The following is a 22,785-nucleotide window of genomic DNA, read 5'->3' on the forward strand; positions in this document are numbered from 1 at the left end:
GAAAACATTTGTGAGACTTCTTCATACTTATATTGCCAAAACTAGCTGTGCTTTCTTAATTCTAGCAATAGTCTTTCAACATTCAGTTATGTAAATACATGGTTGCATCAGGTCTGAACTTTATTCCTTTTAATCAAATGCCAGTGGAATTTTGCGTTGATACGTTTCTTTCTCATATATCATCTATTTTTTTTTTATTTCTCAAACACTGAGAGCTTACTGTGTGCTAGGCACTATGCTGAGGACTTGTGGATATGAAGCAAAATCTTTGTAATGTAACACAAATGTTGATGTCACATCAAATACAGTATGGGCCTTGCTCAAGGATCTTATCTATATGTAAGGGAAGAAATCAATAGTGATAGTGGGATTTGGCAAAAAAAACCTCACACTTACATACACTTGGGCACACATTTGGTTAATCTGTTCCATGTTTGTTGGAAATCAGTAAACAGAAAGTCATTATATTAAATATAAGTGATAAGTTTGCTGAAATATGGGCTGTTTGATATAATTCTTAGCTTTATAACACCTGAATTTTGGAATTTACTTGCTTTGCCAAATAACTGGCCACAAGTTTTCTTTAAATAGTTAGCTTTGGCTAGTGTAATTATAAAACTCTTCAGAACATCAGTATTGTGTATATAAATACAATTCATAGCACAAAGAGATTTTTTTATTCTCATATTAGTGATTATCATATATTGTAGTTTTAAAGGAAATTATTAAACAGTAAGTTAAGTGAATTTAAGAGTACAGCAAAGTCCTTATTCTTTTTGTGGAAATTTATGAGAGAAAAGAGGACAGTTACAATTTTGCAAAAATCAAATGCTCATGTTTTGTTATTTTTGTAACATGAGTAGTGACTGTAAAAATTGAATATGGTAGGAAGAACTTTACACTTTTATACAAAAAAGACATAATTTTGGGCTTGGACATAATTTTGGAGACTAATGAAAACTTTATTTCAACTTCTCTGAAAAACATAAGCGTTTTGGTTTGCTTTTATTTGAAATATTGTAATGGGATTCTGAGAAGGCGGATATTTTATTTTAAACAAATCTGATTGCATAATTTTACTAGTATTTTGATATTGTCTAATTTACTTTGATAGAAAGCATTTTAAGAAAAATATGTATGGGAAATTTTTATAAAACTGTTTTTGAGAGTTTACTATATTCAAGGAATTGAACTTAGTAATTTGCTTCCATTATTTAATTTGATTCTTACCATATGAAGGGAGACACTCTCATCATTTTTATTTTATAGATAAGAAACTGAAAAAGAAATTAAGTAATTTATCTTAGATTTTACAGCTAGTAAGCAGGAGAGCCTGGATTGGAATCTTAACTCCCGTATTAGACAATCACTGTCAAAAATGATGAGAAATGGGTGATTATTGTACCATCATTTCAACTTCTCTATATATTTGGGAAAGAATGAAAAAAGGTGGAGGAAATATTCTCCTAAAATCTAAGCCCTTGAGGGTTGCAGTTTTTCTTTCTTTTCTTTTTAAAAACCTCTCTTGAAGTATTTAAAAAAATACTGATGTCTGGGCCGCACTCACAGCAATTCTGATTTAATCGTTTTAAGGTAGGGCGCTGCACATTTGTTAGTTACTGTTGTTGTTAAGCTTCCCAAATGACACTAATATCTAGACAGAGTTGATTACAGTTGTTCCAACTCTTCACTTTTACTTGTCTTTCCTTTGGTGGTTTCTGGTTTGGGTCTGTACTCATGCCCTGATATATTTACATCAGCTTGTCTTTGATTATCTTTGCTATTCTTACCCTAATAATTCTTTAAAAATCTTTTACAGCTTGCTCCAGTTCCAATTATTAGATTCTGAAGTCCCCAGTCCAAATTACTGAATCAAATTTATAGAGATAGAGCCCAGGATCTGAATTTTATAAAGCTTCTCAAGTGATTCTGACCATCAGTCAGTTTTAGGAAATAGAAGAAAAGCCTCTGTTTCCTTCACCTGGAATCACAGTAACCCCTTTCAGACAGAGATAAACATAAATTCACTTCTGGACGTATACTTTAGTAGCATCTTAAAGAAATTTTAAATTAATGAAGATGATGATGAAGATATAATTCCTATAGACAGCCCCAGCATAATGTTTTTCCTTATAATATTTATTAATAAATAGTAGCCCATTATTATTACAAGTGCAGCTCCAAATCCATTATTAGGAAGGAGTAAATATTAGGTATCATTTTTTTCTCAAGTTTTTACTTTATTTCTCCTGTCTGTCCCTAAAAGAGAGTGAAGGTGGTAGCAAGCTCAAATAGAATTGTGGAGTATCACTGCATAGTAGTTTTCAGTTGATGAGAGATAGAATGAAATTAAAGTTTATAACAAAGCATGGAGTGTTTTTCTTCCATTTTTTCCTTTAAACCTCAGTTAGATACAGAGGAAATTATCTGTTGCTAACTTGTACTATCTTTAAAGAAAGTTTGGGGGTGTGGTGCTGTGGGAACATTAGTTATTGGTACTTCAAGAGTATTCCTTTACATAAAGAAAAATTACCTTTAAATACTATACTTAATGGTCTTGGTGATTTTTTTAAAAAATTGTGTTATATAATAAGGTAATTTTGATGAACTAATACTCTATAGGTGCCTACAAATTTTGATTGCTTTAACAGTACTAATTAAAAACATGTTTGCATTAGAAGATCTGAATTTCTTTAAGAATAATTTATAGCATGCAACATGTAATATTTCTTTCCTTTCAAACTGCTTTCTATTATATGCTTAGGGTTTAGATCGCTCCAATTCCTGGGTTAACACTGGTGGTCCAAAAGCTGCCCCATGGGGATCCAACCCCAGTCCAAGTGCAGAATCAACACAGGTGGTGTTTATATTAGAGGTTTCTTTATTGGCTGCTGATGTTTCCCTTTAGAACATTACTTTTTAGTATATACTATGATTTCAGTGGCTTGCTTTTTTTAATCATTAAAAAGTGTGTATTTTTGTTTACTTAGCACATTTTCCAACTACTATGCATGAATACCACCAATTGCACCAGTAATGTTCTTCTTTCCTATTTCCTATCTCTGTCTTCTTTCTTCCTTACACACCCTATCAATATTTCAGTGCCTGCTGCTTATGCAATTGATGGCTTTTATAACAGTTTCTTCTTTAGGTGTAGCACATCTTTAATAGCAATTTTTAAATTTTTTATGTGGAGGAAAAAAACCCAACAGTTTTCTATTTGCTTTTGGTTTAAAGTGTAGCTATTGTATCATTTTCATTTAACATTTACTATCTTGTTATTTTCTTCCTAATCACCGAATAGAAAGACTGGCAATAAGTTGAAATTAAATGTGAACAGTGTATGATCCCCGTGCTATAAGACTCAATACCAGAAGCAAAAATCCATTTTAATTTGTACTGTGTTGCAAAGTATGAAATGTTATATCTTAGCTGAATTAGGTTTTGCTTACTTAAGACTAGTTGCTTGATAGCTAATACTGCATGATATCTCAAAATATACTTCTCATCTGTGTTGGCTTTGGAGGGAAATCCTGTTCTTAAATTTTTAATTCCATTTCTAATATTGTAAATGATTTACATTTGACTTAGTATATGACAAACCTGAATAGTAGTTTTTGATAATAACGAAAAAGTGAAAGAAATTATTCTAAACTTTTTCTTTTCTTTATTTAATATAAAGTTACTGCTTTCTTTTTTGGTCTGAGACCAGTTGAGAAGTATGTTTTTACTTTTTATATATTTTTACTAGATATGTGCATGTATATAGATCACACAGATAAAAGTTTCATTCTTTGCAACACTCTGAATATTATATAATCATTGAAATACTCATGTTTTTTTAAAGACCAAAAATATATAGAAGCCATTTTGATACTACTTATGCATTGTCATTAAAGCAGCTTAACATGGTGAAAATGAAATGAGCAATAAAATAGATGGTTTTTGAAACCATAATGAAACTGTGTTTTAAACTTGTACATAATCCATCAGCTGCAAAGTCATCCACTGCAAACGTTAATGTTATCTCGTCATTCATTCATCTTCACTCCATAGGCTATGGATCGAAGTTGTAATCGTATGTCTTCGCACACAGAGACGTCAAGTTTCTTACAAACATTAACGGGACGCTTACCAACTAAAAAGGTAGATTCATATGAAGACAATTCATAGAGGGGGAAAATAGTTTCACCAGTTAAATAGATGTAAGATTTCTTTACATAACCAGTATGAGATACTTACAGTAATTGCATTGTGCTTAAAAATATATCTGAGCAAGCATTGCTTGTCTGATGCCTTTTGGGGCATACCTTGTCAATGTATACTTTTTTAACATTATGATAATGTTTATATCTTTGGGATTGACTATTTTTAGAATTTAGTGAATTCAAATTTGATCATCAAATTTTAGTACCAAAAAAATGTATCAGCTCTTAATTCTGTTTCTGTAACTGCTTCTGTTTTGTGTTTTAAATCTCCAGGGAAAGGAAGATGAGTTAGAAAAATTGTCACTCTTAGTAAGATATGTTGATTTGCTTCCCTTATGCACAGTTTTGTTAGTCCTTCATATTAATATACACTACTTTGCAAGTGCTTTGTGTGCATATCCATTATAAGGCAGAAATCTTCTGCAATTTTTTTTTAAAAAGACCTTACCTGAAAACTTGAAAATTAATGGCTCGTAGCAAAGTTTAAATTTTAAAACGTATTTCCTAAATTGTACCAGCAAAGTTCATGTGTGTATTTGCATATGTTTAAAAATGTACTTAAGATACAAACAAAATATTACTGTACTGTAAGTTTTTAGTCTAGTTTCTGTTTGCAGGTACAATTTAGGAGGCTATCTTCTACCTGTCCTTTTAAAATTACATTTTACTGCAAGATAATATGTAATTTTTTCAGCTGTTCCACATACCACTGTCTTACATGCATAAATAGCCGTTTCGTTAATGGGTGTCTTCAGTGCATCATTGAATGGTTCACGTGCCTTATTTTGCTTATTCTCATTATATCTTCATTTGTATTTGCATTATTATTTGGTTTATGTTATCAGCAGATTTGACTTTGATAATAACTTTGGATTTACTTCTGGATAGCTTTTTCATGAGGAGCTGGCTTTGCAGTGGGTTGTTTGCAGTGGCAGCGTTCGGGAATCAGCTTTGCAACAAGCCTGGTTCTTTTTTGAATTAATGGTGAGCAAAAACTGAGCACGTTCTTTAATATTTTTTCTCTTAGTGAACAATTTTATGCTAGCTCATTTGTTACCTTAGAAATCTTTCTCTGTTGCACATCTTACGCTTTTCCATGTGCCTCTAAGACAAAATTACATGTGTTACATCTCTAAATAAACACTGTGGACACTCAACACAGTTTAGGTGGAATTATAAAGAGTGAGGCTCATTTTAACTCTTATTTTCTCAGGGATGTTTGCATAAGCTAGCTATATTTTCAAAGGAAATTTGTGATACATTCTTTGCTGGTCATTATACGTGAAGTGTATAATGACAGTATTGTAGATTTTATACCAAAGACAGAGCTTTATAGATACCCACTGCTATTATTATGGCTAGTAAACTCTTAGGGAAATGCCAGTTACAATCAATAAAAAAAACAGCAGTACTGGCTGGGTGCAGTGGCTCACACCTGTAATCGCAGCACTTTAGAAGGCCAAGGCAGGAGGATCACTTGAGATCGGGAGTTTGAGACCAGCCTGGGCAACATAGCAAGAGCCCATATCTACCAAAAAAAATTTTTTTTTAATTAGCTAAACCTGGTGTCACAAACCTGTAGTTCCATCTACTTGGAAGGCTGAGGAGGGAGGCTTGCTTGAGCCCAGAATTTCAAGGCTGCAGTCAGCTATGATCACCACTGCACTCCACATGGATAACAGAGCAAGATCCTGTCTCTTTAAATTTTTTTAAGTACTTTTTGCTTAATCAAGTAAGTGATACTTTTAAAATGAGTGAATTAATATTTTAATTAATAAATACATATATATGAACAGTTGACCCTTGAACAACATGAGGTTTAGGGGAACCGACTCCCCCACACAGTCAAAATCTGCATATAACTTCTGACTTACCTAAAACTTAACTAGTAATAGCCTACTGCTGACCAGATGCCTTACTGGTAACATAATCATATTTTGTATGTTATTCGTATTATATACTGTGTTCTTAGAATAAGCTAGTGAAAAGAAAATGTTATTAAGAAAATTATAAGGAAGTTAAAATATATTTGCTCTTCATTAATTGGAAGTGGATCATCATAAATGTCTCCATCCTCATTGTCTTCACATTGAATAGGCTGAAGAGGAGGGGTTGGTTTTGCTGTCTCAGGAGTGGCAGAGGTGGGAGAAAACTCACATATAAGTGGACTCATGCAGTTCAAACCCATGCTGTTCAAGGGTCACCTGTACATATAAACTTGTATATGTAAACACACACATATGTAAACAAAGGCAACAAACATTTATCAAGTGGGCACAATATGCTGGTACTGCCCTGTGGCCTAGGTATTACTAAGGCACAGAGAAGTTAACTAACTTGTCTTAGTATGCACAGCTTGTAGGTTGCAGGACTGTAATTAAAACTCAGGCATTTCAGCACTTGGGACCGTCATCTTCACCTTCGTCTTCAGCCTCTATAAAGCTGAAATCGCTGAAACTTTTTCTTCCAAAAAAGAAGTATGTAAAAAAATATAAAACAAAACAACAAAAAAGAGAAAAGGATCTTCCAGAGTATGTCATAGGGTGGTCCTCAGCATTGAATGTTACCTATATTATGGGTAAGAAAACATTTCTTCTAGAGATTTAATAATCTACAGAAAAAACAAATCAGGGACTATATATAAAAGTGACAACTCATTTTTTTTCTAGAAAATAAACCTTAACTTTGTAATTCATGTACATCTCTGCTTCTCTTGTAAGGTAAAAATTGTAATTTTGAGTGTTTTTTAGTAGTCTTACATATATATTCAGGTTTCTAAAATACAAAATAGTCAAAAGACTGCAATTTAAAACTTGGCCGTGCTCTATATTAAGTTTAGGACTTTAGCTTCAATTTCCCTGAATTTAAAGTTTAAAACTCTTTGTTACCATTACCACAGTGTTATAATAAAGAATCTGCACAATATTCAATACAAATACAATACAATATAGTCCTCATATTTATTGTATTCCCACTATATGCCATCATCTGTGTATTAGCTACTGAGGATACTATAGTGAAGACAGGGTTTCTAACCTTTCAAAGCTTAGAATTTGGGAGCTTTGGAATGGCAAAATTATTGAGTCTTGGAAAAATTTAATTAAACTTTTTTTGGCTGGATGTGATAGATTACATGCCTGTAATCCCAACATTTTGAGAGGCCGAGGCAGAAGAAACACTTGAGGCCAGGAGTTTGAGACCAGCCTGGGCAACATAGCCAGACCCTGTCTCTATAAAATTTTTAAAATTAGCTGGGCATGGTAGTGTGCACCTGTAGTCCTAGCTACTCAGGAGGCTGAGGCAGGCAAATCACTTGAGCCCAGGAGTTGGAGGCTGCAGTGAACTGTGATCATGCCACTGTACTCCAGCCTGTGTGACAGAGTGAGACCCTGTTTCTTTATTTAAAAAAAAAAAAAACAATTTAAAGGTTGAAATTTTTTTTTGTTGACATACACAGAATTTTTTTGTCCTGCATAATTTTCTGAAGGTAATATGGTGGTGTTTTTTTTTTAAGCAAATATGAAACATCATAGGGAACTTTAAAAAATATTTGAGAAGCTAAAAATATTTCAGTCATCTGTTAAATTACATGCCATATTTTAAAAATAGTCCAAGTGTTTAGAGTTGTTGTAATTGTTAAATATATTCATAGGAAATTAATAATTTATATCTTTTTTTCAGGTAAAGAGCATGGTGCACCATGTATACTTTAATGATAAACTTGATGCTCCAAGGAAAAGTCGTTTTCCAGAACGTTTCATGGATGACATTGCAGCTCTTGTCAGCACGATTGCTAGTGATATAGTTTCACGATTTCAGAAGGTAATGATAACTTTTTCCCCACTTAGCTCTCTTTCAAGCTCAGATTAAGCTATCATACTTTAATTTGTTTTTGTTTTATATTCTGTTTCACAGGACACAGAAATGGTTGAGAGACTCAATACAAGCCTTGCATTCTTTCTCAATGATCTGTTGTCTGTTATGGACAGAGGATTTGTTTTTAGCCTTATAAAGTCCTGCTATAAACAGGTAATACATAGTTCAGAATAATTAGTAATCAACTAATTTAAATACTATGTTAGTTCTTTTCAAAGTTAGAGCTAAGAGACCTTAAGAGCACATTTATATACTGATGTTAAAACAAAAAGTAGCCAAAGCAGCATATTTTTATTAGCAAGGCAAAAGTAAATTACACTTGTTTTATCAGGACACAGGACTGTGGCAAGCTGTTATCAGTACAGCCAGTATTTCCTTGAGTTATACAGGCCTACTCATGACTCTTTAATTCTCATTCTGGATCATACCATCAAGTCAGTAGTCATGTAAAGCAGTCTCAAGATGTCATGCAAGTGGAGCATTTATACCGAGTGGACTTTTGTATCTTGAGTGATTTTTAAAGCAACTTCATTTTGCTGGGTATTCCTCCTAATCCAGCCCTGGACATTGTAGAGTTTGGAATTATGGACAGATGTTTACCCATTTGCCAAATGTTGTTCATTATCTTGACTTTACAAAATTAAAAGCATCCTGGAACTTTTCCACACAGTTGATTTTGTTTTAAAATTTTTATCAACTGATTAGTGAAGTCTGCCTTCTCGAAAACATTAGTTATTGGTTCTGCTGGGCCACTTTGGTAGTAAACTGTATAAGCCTTTCAGAATTACGTTTTAAAGGAGCTTTAAAAATATACATATTTCTGAGTCCCATCCCAGAATTATTGAGAAGTTCAAACTTATTGTGGTGGGGGTGAGGAGCACACAGTGCTTGTGAAGCACCTCAAACTGGTCTACAGATTAGTTTTGGGGAACTAATAGTCCAGAATTCTACTTGGCAGTCTAATATTTAGAATTTTGAATATTCTGTTGGATGCCTTTATTGTTTATGTCTTCTAATAGAAAAGTTAAAACTGCATGGGCACTCACCCACATGGAAATACTTGCAACACGATATGTATCATTTTTACCTTTCCCCCAAAACTTTATGTACTATTGCTACCAGAACTTGTACTGTCTTTATTCTTTAAGCATTGATCTCCTATATTTGTCAAACATTGAGCTAAGCTGTAGGGACACTAAAGCTATTAAATCAGTTTATAGTATGTCTCCTCAAGTAGCTTATGATGTTGCTGAGAAAACAGACAAATTATAAATACAGGTAAGCACAAAGTGCTATAAAAAGAATTGATCATTTGTTTTAAGAAGGAAGTAATATGAAGTTATTTTGGTGATATACGTTTTCCCTGTTTTATGAGAAGTAGAAATATTGATGCTATATTGGAAATACAAGAATGTGGCTTTTAGGTTAGTCAAATGTGTTTATATAGTAAACCTTATAGTTTAAAATTTTTAATTTTAGCGGTAACTCTGGAAAAAGGTGATACTGTTACTTAAGCCACAAAACCCAAACTGGATACCAAGTACTACCTCTTTAATTCTAATTTGCCATTCTGGTATTAGTATTAAAGAAATAATAGATTCAACTGGTGTTCTCTTACTTATGCATTGCTTACAAGGTGTCTTCAAAGCTTTACTCATTACCGAATCCAAGCGTTCTGGTGTCCTTGAGGCTGGATTTTCTGCGAATCATCTGCAGTCATGAGCACTATGTTACATTAAACTTACCCTGCAGCTTACTTACTCCACCTGCATCTCCATCACCTTCTGTTTCTTCTGCAACATCTCAGGTATGCAAATTGTGTGAATATACATGTATTTAAAGTCACTTTTGTGAAGAATAATTTTAAACAACGGAAAAAATAACATTTATTGAATATGATAGGCTCAGTTCTGAGTGCTTTGTAAGTATTAAGTCATTTAATCCTCAGAATAACTCTAAGAAGGCAAGTTCTGTTATTATACCCATTTTGCAGATTAGAAAAACAGAAACACAGAAAGGTCTCTGAGTAAAAAGTGGCAGAGCCAAGCTTTGAACCAAGGCTTTGTTCTAGAGCCCAAGTTCTATTTTTTTTTTTTGAGATGGAGTCTTGCCCTTTCTCCCAGGCTGGAGTGCAGTGGCATGATCTCGGCTCACTGCAACCTCCGCCTCCAGGGTTCAGGCGATTCTCCTGCCTCAGCCTCCCGAGTAGCTGGGACTACAGGTGTGCGCCACTACGCCCAGCTAATTTTTGTATTTTTAGTAGAGACGGGGTTTCACCATGTTGGTTGTCCAGGATGGTCTCGATCTCTTGACCTCTTGATCTGCTGGCCTCAGTCTCTCAAAAGTGCTGGGATTACAGGCATGAGCCACCGCTCCCGGCCGAGCCCAAGTTCTTAACCACCGTTTTATATTCCTTTCATAGACTTAATGCACATGTGAATGAATTCACCTAAATAAACTCACTAATTTAGATGTTTTCACAAATTGGGTTCTCTTGAAGCAGACACCAAGAATGAGTTTCAAATGCAAGATGTGTTTTAGAGATCAGTACCTGTGAAAGGAAGCATAATTGAACAGAGAAAGAAGTCAAACTGCAGTGGAGGCATGACAAAGCCCTGCTTAACTCTCTTGTATCCAGAAACCCCGAAGGAAACTAGATGAAAATTGGTGGGTTTTTCAGTGGGTGGCACTTGACTTCAACAGCTAGTAGGTTCTCTGTAGATGAAAAAGTGTTATTGTAGCAGTTAATATGTATGTCCTCTTTTATAAATTGAGATTAAGAGATTTTGTGGGAAAACTGGCTAGCCATATGTAGAAAGCTGAAACTGGATCCCTTCCTTACACCTTATACAAAAATTAATTCAAGATGGATTAAAGACTTACAGGTTAGACCTAAAACCATTAAAATCCTACAAGAAAACCTAGGCAATACCATTCAGGACATAGGCGTGGGCAAGGACTTCATGTTTAAAACACCAAAAGCAATGGCAACAAAAGCCAAAATTGACAAATGGGATCTAATTAAACTAAAGAGCTTCTGCACAGCAAAAGAAACTACCACCAGAGTGAACAGGCAACCTACAGAATGGGAGAAAATTTTTGCAACCTACTCATCTGACAAAGGGCTAATATCCAGAATCTACAATGAACTCAAACAAATTTACAAGAAAAAAACAACCCCATCAAAAAGTGGGCAAAGGACATGAACAGACACTTCTCAAAAGTAGACATTTATGCAGCCAAAAAACACATGAAGAAATGCTCATCATCACTGGCCATCAGAGAAATGCAAATCAAAACCACAGTGAGATACCATCTCACACCAGTTAGAATGGCCATCATTGAAAAATCAGGAAACAACAGGTGCTGGAGAGGATGTGGAAAAATAGGAACACTTTTACACTGTTGGTGGGACTGTAAACTAGTTCAACCATTGTGGAAGTCAGTGTGGCGATTCCTCAGGGATCTCGAACTAGAAATACCATTTGACCCAGCCATCCCATTACTGGGTATATACCCAAAGGACTATAAATCATGCTGCCATAAAGACACATGCACACGTATGTTTATTGCGGCACTATTCACAATAGCAAAGAGTTGGAACCAACCCAAATGTCCAACAACGATAGACTGGATTAAGAAAATGTGGCACATATACACCATGGAATACTATGCAGCCATAAAAAACGATGAGTTCGTGTCCTTTGTAGGGACATGGATGAAATTGGAAAACATCATTCTCAGTAAGCTATCGCAAGGACAAAAAACCAAACACCTCATGTTCTCACTCATAGGTGGGAATTGAACAATGAGAACTCATGGACACAGGAAGGGGAACATCACACTCCGGGGACTGTTGTGGGGTTGGGGGAGAGAGGAGGGACAGCATTAGGAGATATACCTAATGCTAAATGACGAGTTAATGGGTGCAGGAAATCAACACGGCACATGGATACATATGTAACTAACCTGCACATTGTGCACATGTACCCTAAAACCTAAAGTATAATAATAAAAATTTAAAAAAATAAATAAAAACACACACACAAAAAAAGAGATTTTGTGGTTTTAATATCAGAGAAGCCTATATTTTCCTTTGTCCAGTGAAATACTCTTTCTACTGTATTATTTCTGAGGCAAGGAGGCTACTTTTTTTAAGCTCTTAATTTCTAAAGTGAAAGTTAATCTTAATACTTCTTAATTTTGTTTTCAATATATTTAATTCCTGAATAGGATTCTGTAGGTGATATCTCATATGCGTGATTTAAAGAACAAAATTTAAACTTCAGCTAGAAAGACTAGAAAACATCAAAGAGTACCCACAACTTTTCATTTTATCTTTGTAAAAAAATCTTCTGGATCAGCCTATTTTTCCACAAACTCTTCAGTCTGGCTAGCATGCCCTTAATCTAATAGATGAGGCTGGCCTTTTTCTTTCTTTCCCTATCCTCTGCCAAAGATACAGCTACACAAAGACAGATTAATCATAAATATAGTTGCTAACACCCTTAAGGAAACATATTTGTTTATATCTAATTCCTTACTGAACATCTCTTTCAGCCAGGAAATGCTCATAGAATTTCTTCTGTTATCTTGTTGCCCAATTTCTCAGCTAGCTACATAATTTTCAGATTCTTTTAGATAACAGAGACATCACTCTTTTTTGAAAGGCTAAGAAGACTTTTATATTATTAGGAGATGATTTCGCCATAGAGAAATGTGAAATCCATTGTTGCAGTAAGAAACCCCACATGAGTCCTGAATATGGACTGTATCTTGGAGAATGCTATAATATTTTAAAGTATTAAGACGTTAAAAAAAAAACTCAGTAGACAACAAAGTGATGGTAATTTTCCAGAGATAGTATATTCTGTGAAAAACAATTGTACTGGTGTTTCGAATTTCTCTGGAAACCAATAGCCTTGACTATGAATATTTCTCTTGTACTTTGGGGTAAGTGCATACTATGTCATTTGGATTTAGTTGCTTCTTTTTTCCATCAGAGTGTGATATTAAAAAGTGGCTAAGAGAATAAAGGGGAAAATATATAGGAAACTATATGTGAGGAAGGAAATGTAAAATAATTTTCAATGATTAATTTCTATAATAAAGTAATTAATAAAGCGATCTCATCATAGTTACCTGTCCCAAAAGTCCGAAAAGTTGCTTTGTCTTCGGTGTTAGTAATATAAAATAAACTACGCTAGGAAAAAGTATTTCATTTCTTATATTGCTCTGTCTGTAGGATGTTTTGTTGCACTGCTGTTATAGTCTTGTTCTGCCTCACTCTCCAACAGAGTTCTGGATTTTCTACGAATGTACAAGACCAAAAGATTGCAAATATGTTTGAATTGTCTGTGCCTTTCCGCCAACAGCATTATTTGGCAGGACTTGTGTTAACAGAGCTGGCTGTCATTTTAGACCCTGATGCTGAAGGGTGAGTAGACCAGTTTTTACCTTGTAGAATATGAGTTTGATTTTAAACAGTGGACAGAAGTATTCCACTCACATTTCCTGAGGATTAGGAGAATAATCTTTCACACTCTTTTTCTACTTCCATCTTCACTAAGTTTCTCACTTATGTTATTTATCTGTTTAATCAATTTTATGAAAGACTTTTTCTCATATTTTGTCACCTCTGAGTTTGGGATTTGTCTTAAAATTGGTGGCGTATCATGATTTATTTAGTAGCATTCTTTTTCTTCTTAATAGTATATAAAACAAATTACGCATATTAGTAGATAGATTTATTGATATAAAGTAAATGCTTGTCATTTGAGGAAAATGGTATTTTATTTGATTCCTTGTCAGGAAAATTTATCTTTTTTTGTTTGTTTGTTTGAGGTAGAGTCTTGCTCTGTCACCCAGGCTGGAGTGCAGTGGCAGGATCTCAGCTCACTGTAACCTCTGCCTCCTGGGTTCAAGCGATTCTCCTGCCTCAGCCTCCCAAAGCTGGATCTGCAGGCACACGTCACCACACCTAGCCAATTTTTTTCTTTTTGTAGTAGAAATGGGGTTTCACCATATTGTCCGGGCTGGTCTCAAACCCTGACCTCAAGTGATCACCACCTCAGCCTCCCAAAGTGCTGGGATTACAGGTGTGAGCCACTGTGCCTGGCCAAAAATTTATAATTTGCCATCATACTATGTAGCATTTTATTTCAAAAATTGCCCTATAAACAAATATCTTTAGGTTTTAAAAACTTCCAAAGTTGTGTACATTTTTAAAGGATGTTTGGAAATTGATGTAGTTAGAAAAGTATATTGTCTGATGATGTGATTTTTTGTTTGTTTTGTTTTTTTTGAGAATGGGTCTCACTCTGTCACCCTCACCCAGGGTGGGCAACAGTGGCATGATTTCAGCCCGCTGTAACCTCTGCCTCCCAGGCTCAAGCAATTCTTCTGTCTCAGCCTTCTGAGTAGTCGGGACTACAGGCGCATGCCACCACACCTGGCTAATTTTTGTAATTTTAGTAGAGATGGGGTTTTGCCATGTTGGCCAGGCTGGTCTCCCAACTCTTGGCCTCAAGTGATCAGCCCGCCTCGGCCTCCCAGCATGCTGGGATTATAGGCGTGAGCCACAGCACCGACCTGATGATTTGAATTTATAGACATAGCTTGATGTAGCCAGGTGCAGTGGCTCATACCTGTAATCCCAGCACTTTGGGATGCCAAGACAGTCAGATCACTTGAGGTCAGGAGTTCGAGACCAGCCTGGCTGACATGGCAAAACTCCATCTCTACTAAAAATAACAAAAATTATCCACGCATGGTGGCTTGTGTCTGTAATCCCAGCTGCTCGGGAGGCTGAAGCATGAGAATTGCTTGAATCCGGGAGGCAGAGGTTGCAGTGAGCCAAGATCACACCACTGCACTGCATCCTGGGTGATAGAGCAAGACTTCATCTCAAAAAAAAAAAAAAAAAAGCTTGATATGTTGTGGTCCAGCATCTCATATGGGGTATGTCCATCTTAATAGTATGACCATAACTCATTTGGGTAATAATGGCTTAAAATTTTTTTTTCGTAGTAGGAATAATAGAAGTTTATAATGCAGTTTAGCCTCATGCAATACCTCCAGAGAACAAAAAGAGATACTTTAAATAGGTTTTTACAAGGGTCCGCTGATATATTTATTGAATGAATAAAAGAGAAGGTATATCAAGTTCTTAGCAGTATGTCGGGGCATAGTCAATACCGAATAAATTGTGAAAGGCCAGATCTGCAAGTGAAAGACGTGTGTTTTTTGTAATGGCAACTTCCTAAGTTTGGAATCTATTTTAAAGAAGTAGTTTTTCACTCTGTGTTCTAAACAGAACTGTAGGGTCCTGAAGAGGTGCTTAATGGGTTTCTGTGTAGATTGGGGTGGGCAGTGTGTGCAGACTTTGGAGTATAAGAGGGCAAACTAAATGGGTGAAACTCTGGGCCTTCCACCCCTGCTTAGTGCCACTTTTGTATTTTGCCATTTGACAAATGGCTATGATGTCATTAAAAAAATAATAAAGTAATCTGTTATTTGGGGAAAAACCACTAAAAACAACTTATCTAAACATACTAGCTTTTTAAAATAACTGGTATAGCTCACTCATTTGAATCTGTATTTTCAGTATTTTTAGTTGGTATATGAAGGTGTTTTTGGTTAACAATAAGTAGAAAATTCTTCCTCCAGCTGGCTTTATTGAAGGAAGGAAATTTACTATTTCAAAATTGGAAGAAAGATAGGATTTTTATTATTTATTATTTAATATTTTTGGTTTTAAGGGGCAGACAGTTTAATAGGCAAGAAAGAGGAAATAAATAAGAAAACGGCTCCCTGATATAGAGGGAGGGGGGGCTCCAAACAGATAAACCGCCAGAAAGATAGGTTTTTAGCACAGTAATATCATCAGCTCAGTGATACCATCATGATTCCAGTTCTTTACATTTCTTACCTCTGCTAGAAGTGTCAGCTTTATCCTAAGACTGGAGCCTCTCATGACTGCAAGATAGTCTTGCATATAGTTGCCATATAGAGGTTCTTAAGGCCCTGTGTATCTGGCTCTTGTCTACTCCTGCCACTCTCTTCCTCCTCATATACTAAGATCTAACCATGCTGGCCTACTTTCTGTTTCTCTAATGCGCCAAGCTCATTCCCACCTTCAGGCGTTTGCACTTGGATTTTTCTCTTGAAGCAATGTTGAACAGCCGTGAGATGTTCACATATGCTTGTGGTTCTTCAGGTATCTGTTCAAACAGCATCTTCTCAGTGAGATTTTCATTGACCACCTAACATAAATTACAGTCATGCTGGCCAGGCACAGAGGCTCATGCCTGTAATCCCAACACTTTGCGAGGCTGAGGCAGGAGGATTGCTTGAGTCCAGGAGTTCAAGACCAGCCTAGGCAACATAGTGAGACCCTGTCTGTACCAAAAATTTTTTTTTAATTAGCCATACGTGGTGGTGCATGCCTACAGTCCCAGCTACTCAGGAGGCTGAGGAGGGAGGATCACTTAAGTCCAAAATGTCAAGGCTGCAATGATCACACCACTGTATTCCAGCCTGGGTGACAGACTGAGACCCTGTCTCAAGAAAAATAAATAGGCCTGGCATGGTGGCTCACACCTGTAATCCCAGCACTTTGGGAGGCTGAGGTGGGTGGATCACTTGAGGTCAGGAGTTTGAGACCAGCCTGGCCAACATGGTAAAACCCCATCTCTACTAAAAATACAAAAATTACTTGGGCGTGGTGCTGCTTGCCTCTAATCCCAGCTACACGGGAGGCTGAGGCATGAGAATCACTTGAAGCTGGGAGGCGGAGGTTACAGTGAGCCTACATCACGCCACAGCCTAGGCAACAGAGCAAGACTCTGTGTTATAACTAACAGCCGTGTTGCCCTTGTCACAATCATTCTTAGCCATGTAACCGTGCTTTAGTTTCTACAAGGCACTTATCTGAAATTTGCTTGTTTATGATCTGTCCTCTCACAGTGGAATGTGAGCATGTGAGAGCATGAGAACAGGCACCTTGTCTTTCTTGTTCAGTACTGTATTCCCAGTGCCTTAGTATTATGTCTGGCACAAAGTGGACACTTGCTAATGTATGTTAATTTGATGAATGAATGATTAACTTTAAGAAACTCATATCTCATCTTTAAATTTTACTGTCTTGGGAGGTATATAGATTATATGCAGCATTGTCTTAGAGAGATCCGTGAGAGGAATGTTTGTCTTTTAATCCACATGCTTGCTATGTGATCAAGAATAATTCCTTAAGTGGCAATAATATGTTCTATAATTAATGAAAGATTTGCTCTTTAGAAACTTTCATTATAATTAGAAAGTTAATACTGCAAAACAGTACACTATGATTAAATGTTAGTTTTGTAGTACATGGTTCTTTAGAAGATGAGAGGATTTATATTCCTTTATTGTAGCATTTATAAAGAATTGAAGAATTCTTTGAAGTATCGAAGAATTATTATTTTTGTGTCTGTTTCTCTCTTGCTAAAGTGAGCTCCTTAAAAATGGGGAATGTCTTATCTTCAACATCTAGAATAGGATATTACAGATCTTGTATTAATATATATTTAATAACTGAATGGGATTGAGCAATGTAAGCATATGAAAAGGCTTTATGAAGACAGGTGGATAGAGTTTAGATAGATTGAAGTATGAGTATGGTAGCTGCTGAGAGATAAGGAATACCTTTGGCAATCATTAGTGCTGATACAGGAAGTCAAAGAGGAGAACATGAAAAGCAATTGGCCAGAATCTAAGTCCTGGGAATAATGATGGGGAATCTGGGGAAGGCGGGAACTACTGGAGAAAATCCTGAGAAGAGAATATATAAGATGACAAAGTGTCAAGTGGAGCTGGAGAATGAGATCTGAGATAGGTTCACTAGATGTGGTTCTTGGCAACGTTTAAATGTATACTTTCCACCCACCAACCCTCCATATACCCACTAGTCAGTAAAAGGGAAACATTATTGAGGCCCCAGGGCCATGGGGCTTGGGCAGGAGGCCACCCAGTGGGAGAAGGAGGAGCCAGGGGAGGTGTCTTATTTGACCTTCTTTTGGGGGCGCGGCATGTTTTGTGGCTGTACTTCTTGCAGCAGTTACGGCACAGGGGTGCAGGTGAGCATAACTCTTGAGGCAGATCATCTTGTCACAGTTGTGTTTCTGAGCGAGCTGGTGCAGGCAAGGCCCAGTGGTGCCACCTCACAGGCAAAGCACCAAGTGCAGGCAGACTCTTTCTGGATGTTGTAGTCTGAGTGTGTGGCCATCTCTCAGCTGTTTGCTTTCATGTGTTTTAAGCCTCTATAAAAGTATACTTTATGATTAAAGAACTGGAAGAAAGAAGAAAGAATCTCCATCTAGATTTCACATACAGCTTTGTAAAATGGCAGATACAATCAAGGGCTCTGGAAGAAGACTACGTGTTTTCTAATCTCAACTTTTTAAAGTAATGATGTATTTTCAAGATAGGAAAGGCATATTTGAAGAAAGAAGGGAAGAACCTAACGAGGGGAGACATTGAAGCTGTTGAAAAAAGATGGGGTTCATTGAACATATGGAGAAATTATTTTCTGTGAGAAGGTACACTTTTTCTGAGACAAAAAGGAAAGACTATTTGTGAGCTATAAAGATGGAATTGTGTTAAAAGACCTGGCCAGAGCAAATTCAGAATGCTCTTCTTTCCTAAGTTGGAAGTAAGGTCTTCTGTTGTGATTGATAGTAAGAGGCTTAAGGAGAGAGAGTGAGATCTGAAACTACTAGTGGATGCAGCATTAAGGGCCAGTTAAAGTTGGAGTAGATGAATTTTAAATTAGAATGGTTTGCATAGTTAAAGTGCTGTCAGCTTAAGAAGAGACAAAAATGTTTAAGTGAAAGTGACCCTTGTTAGTGTATTAGCCCATTTGAAACTGAGGGGGATTGGGAGTCTAAAAAAGTTGTAAGGGCCCAAATGAGGTATATTAGTAAAGAAGTGCAGTTTAAAAAGAGATGTCAAAGGCAACCCCAGCCTGTGGGCTACATAATCCATTAGGTAGGGGATTTTTCTTTCAGAAAAAGGGAATAATTTATTTTTGGTAAACGTGAAAAGATCTGATTTGATGAAATAACATTTACAGCATTTTAAAATTTACCTTGTTTAGCTTCAAAATGTAACTATAAGTAGTCTTAGTTTCTTTATATTCAAATACACTAATAAGGAGTTAATATAAAAATATTCAGATTTACTTCTAAGTGAATTTGTATAGCATTTCCTTTTCTTCAATTCTTATTTTACACATTTTTTACATTTTTATACATTTATTTTAAAATGAGAAATGTTTTATAGGAATGGCATGCATGCAAATATATGACAAAGGTAAGAAATTGAACAAAATTTATTCAATACCATGACTTACTGTTTGTTTTAAAGATGTTAGCTAATCTCTGTGGCCTTACTGCTTTTTCTTGTCTTCTTCTTTTTAAATAGACTGTTTGGATTGCATAAGAAAGTCATCAATATGGTACACAATTTACTCTCCAGTCACGACTCAGACCCGCGGTACTCTGACCCCCAGATAAAGGCTCGAGTGGCCATGTTGTATCTACCTCTGATTGGTATTATCATGGAAACTGTACCTCAGCTGTATGATTTTACAGGTACGTAGTATAATTAAGACAAATTTTAAAGGCAAAGCTCAGTGTTTAAAAGTATTAGAAAATATCTCAAGGATGAAGATCTTATTTTAGGGAAATAAGAATTGTGCACTGATAAAAGTAAACTGTAAATATTTAACTATATTGCCAGAAAACCTTTGACTGTGTGAGAGAATTCAGTGTAAGATTGCTTTAAGTAGTTCTTATGATGAATTTAAAAATAATGATTTTATAGCAATTCTGTACCTACATTTTAGGAAATGTTTGTGTGAACATGCAGTATACATCTGAAAAAATATAAGAAAACTTGACGGATGTTTACCACCGTCAGTTTTGACTTGATTCATGTATATAAAATTGAAATGAATATTCACTTGAATATCAGGAATTATATTTATTGCTAACACCAGGTTAATAAGTTGAAGTGGTATTACTTCTTCAAAACTAGAACCTACAGAGTTTTATTGCTCTTGCTTTCCATATTTAGAATTTACTTAAATACAGAATTTAGTTTGCAACAGTATTTTCTTTAGGGCAAATGAGGGAATTTAAACTAGCAATTAGCCCGATAGCTTCCACTTTAGTAAAACAGAAACAATCCTGAGTATCTAATGTGTATTAAGAACTTCGACAGGTGCTGGTGTTGCAAAGATAACCAACTATTTGCCTTTAAGAGACTGATTGTTGAGCAGTCTTTCTAGTATTTTGATCACTAAAATGAATTTCCTTACCTGAAGGCAGAAATGTTTATATTCTTATATCTTCTTTGACTAGCAAGTTAATGTTCTTTATAAACTATAAATTATTACCATAGCAATGAGTTACTGTTAAAGATATTTAAAATACTATCTAAAAGAAGTAAATCTGGGCCGGGCGCGGTGGCTCAAGCCTGTAATCCCAGCACTTTGGGAGGCCGAGGCGGGTGGATCACGAGGTCAGGAGATCGAGACCATCCTGGCTAACACAGTGAAACCCCGTCTCTACTAAAAAATACAAAAAATTAGCCGGGCGTGTTGGCGGGCGCCTGTGGTCCCAGCTACTCGGGAGGCTGAGGCAGGAGAATGGCGTGAACCCAGGAGGTGGAGGTTGTGGTGAGCCGAGATCGCGCCACTGCGCTCCAGCCTGGGGGACAGAGAAAGACTCCGTCTCAAAAAAAAAAAAAAAAAAAAAAAAAAAGAAGTAAATCTAATAACTATTACATGTTAACAGGTTATTCTTTTAAAGAATAGTGGAGAATAGGAAAAAGAATTAGTTCAGCTAAACAGTTTTATTTATTTTTTTGGATTATTTTTCTTTAGAAACTCACAATCAACGAGGAAGACCAATTTGTATAGCCACTGATGATTATGAAAGTGAGAGTGGAAGTATGATAAGCCAGACCGTTGCCATGGCAATCGCAGGGACATCGGTCCCTCAACTAACAAGGCCTGGCAGTTTCCTCCTCGCGTCAACGGTAAAAACAATCCTCCTACAGAATTTTTTTTTCTAGAAAGACAAATATTTACTAGGATATGCTCTTAAATATATGAGATGATTGTATCAGCTGATGCAAAAGTGCTCAGTTTTATTTATGAAAACATTAAAGTTCCCAGAATATTAACTGTCTTCTACCAAACAGTTTTAAAAATGATTACCTCAAGGTTTATGGGAGAAAGCCCTGTATTCTGTCATTCAGAATTTGGAAAATTGCCTCATTATAGATAGTTCATTTCTTTTTTTTTTTTTAACTTTAAGTTTTAGGGTACATGTGCACAACGTGCAGGTTAGTTACATATGTATACATGTGCCATGTTGGTGTGCTGCACCCAGTAACTCGTCATTTAACATTAGGTATATCTCCAAATGCTATCCCTCCCCCTCCCCCCACCCCACAACAAGCCCCGGTATGTGATGTTCCCCTTCATGTGTCCAAGTGTTCTCATTGTTCAGTTCCCACCTATGAGTGTGAACATGCAGTGTTTGGTTTTTTTGTCCTTGGAATAGTTTGCTGAGAATGATGGTTTCCAGCTTCATCCATGTCCCTACAAAGGACATGAGCTCATCATTTTTTATGGCTGCATAGTATTCCATGGTGTATATGTGCCACATTTTCTTAATCCAGTCTATCACTGATGGACATTTGGGTTGGTTCCAAGTCTTTGCTATTGTGAACAGTGCCGCAATAAACATACGTGTGCATGTGTCTTTGTTGCAGCATGATTTATAATCCTTTGGAATAGTTCATTTCTTAATTTTTTTAAACCCGTTTTATTCTTTATCAGCCCTAAGAAAGATTCTCAGTCATTTGAGGATTTTTTTAATCTGTGAAGATTTATACTTTTTTATGTTTTGAAAACACTTGATATTTACTATGCCCCTGAACTTTCCCCCTCTTAAAGGCAGAAGGATCAGGGCAGGAAGGAACCAATTGCCAATAGAGCAAGATCAAGTTCTAAAGGTTTTAAATGATATTTTTTTGCAGAAAAATGCAGTAATATTTAAGGAAACTGCCCTACTTGACAATTTTATACCTTTATTAAGATATTACTTACATATCCAAAAATTCACCTGTTGTAAGTATATATACCTTAATGGTTTTTAGTATATTTACGGAGTTGCGCAGTTATCACCACAAGCTAATTTTAGAACATTTCCAACACCCTGAAAAGATTCCTTATACCTACTAGTAGTCACTCCTACCCCAGCACTAGAGAATGACTAACCTACTTCTATCTGTATAGAATTGCCTATTCTGGACATTTTATATAAATGAAATTATTTACTATATGATCTTTTGTGTTTGGATTCTTTCACTAAGCATAAGTTTTTGAGGTTCATCCATGTTGTGTATGTATCAATACTTCTTTCCTTTTTTATTGCCAAATAGTATTCCATTGTATTGATACACCAAAGTTTGTTTATCCATTTGTCAGTTGATGAACAGCTGTATCATTTCCACTTTGGGGCTGTTAGGAATAATGCTGCCACGAACATTTATGTACAAGTCTGTGTCCACATATGTTTTCATCTCTCTTAGGTAGATACCTAAGAGTGGATTTGCTAGATTATATGGTACTTCTATGTTTAACATTTTT

General features: G+C 35.8%; 1 protein-coding gene across 9 annotated transcripts in view; it reads left to right on the forward strand.

Moving 5' to 3' along the window:
• DOCK7 (dedicator of cytokinesis 7) overlaps positions 1–22,785 on the forward strand; it is a 246,694-nt gene that overhangs the window by 150,850 nt on the left and 73,059 nt on the right. For 4 of the 9 annotated variants that reach the window (XM_055235422.2, XM_055235423.2, XM_055235424.2 and 1 more), the window contains exons 23-30: positions 4,057–4,146; positions 5,097–5,192; positions 7,890–8,030; positions 8,124–8,237; positions 9,721–9,891; positions 13,382–13,521; positions 19,545–19,714; positions 21,010–21,164. In XM_055235422.2, the coding sequence (XP_055091397.1) occupies positions 4,057–4,146; positions 5,097–5,192; positions 7,890–8,030; positions 8,124–8,237; positions 9,721–9,891; positions 13,382–13,521; positions 19,545–19,714; positions 21,010–21,164 (1,077 nt within the window). Of the gene's footprint in view, positions 1–2,764; positions 2,858–4,056; positions 4,147–4,481; positions 4,518–5,096; positions 5,193–7,889; positions 8,031–8,123; positions 8,238–9,720; positions 9,892–13,381; positions 13,522–19,544; positions 19,715–21,009; positions 21,165–22,785 lie in introns of all 9 variants that reach the window. The other 5 variants (XM_055235419.2, XM_055235420.2, XM_055235421.2 and 2 more) reach the window with 2 other exon arrangements.

The sequence above is a fragment of the Symphalangus syndactylus genome, chromosome 19 (assembly GCF_028878055.3).
Source record: "Symphalangus syndactylus isolate Jambi chromosome 19, NHGRI_mSymSyn1-v2.1_pri, whole genome shotgun sequence".
NCBI classification, from domain to species: domain Eukaryota; kingdom Metazoa; phylum Chordata; class Mammalia; order Primates; family Hylobatidae; genus Symphalangus; species Symphalangus syndactylus.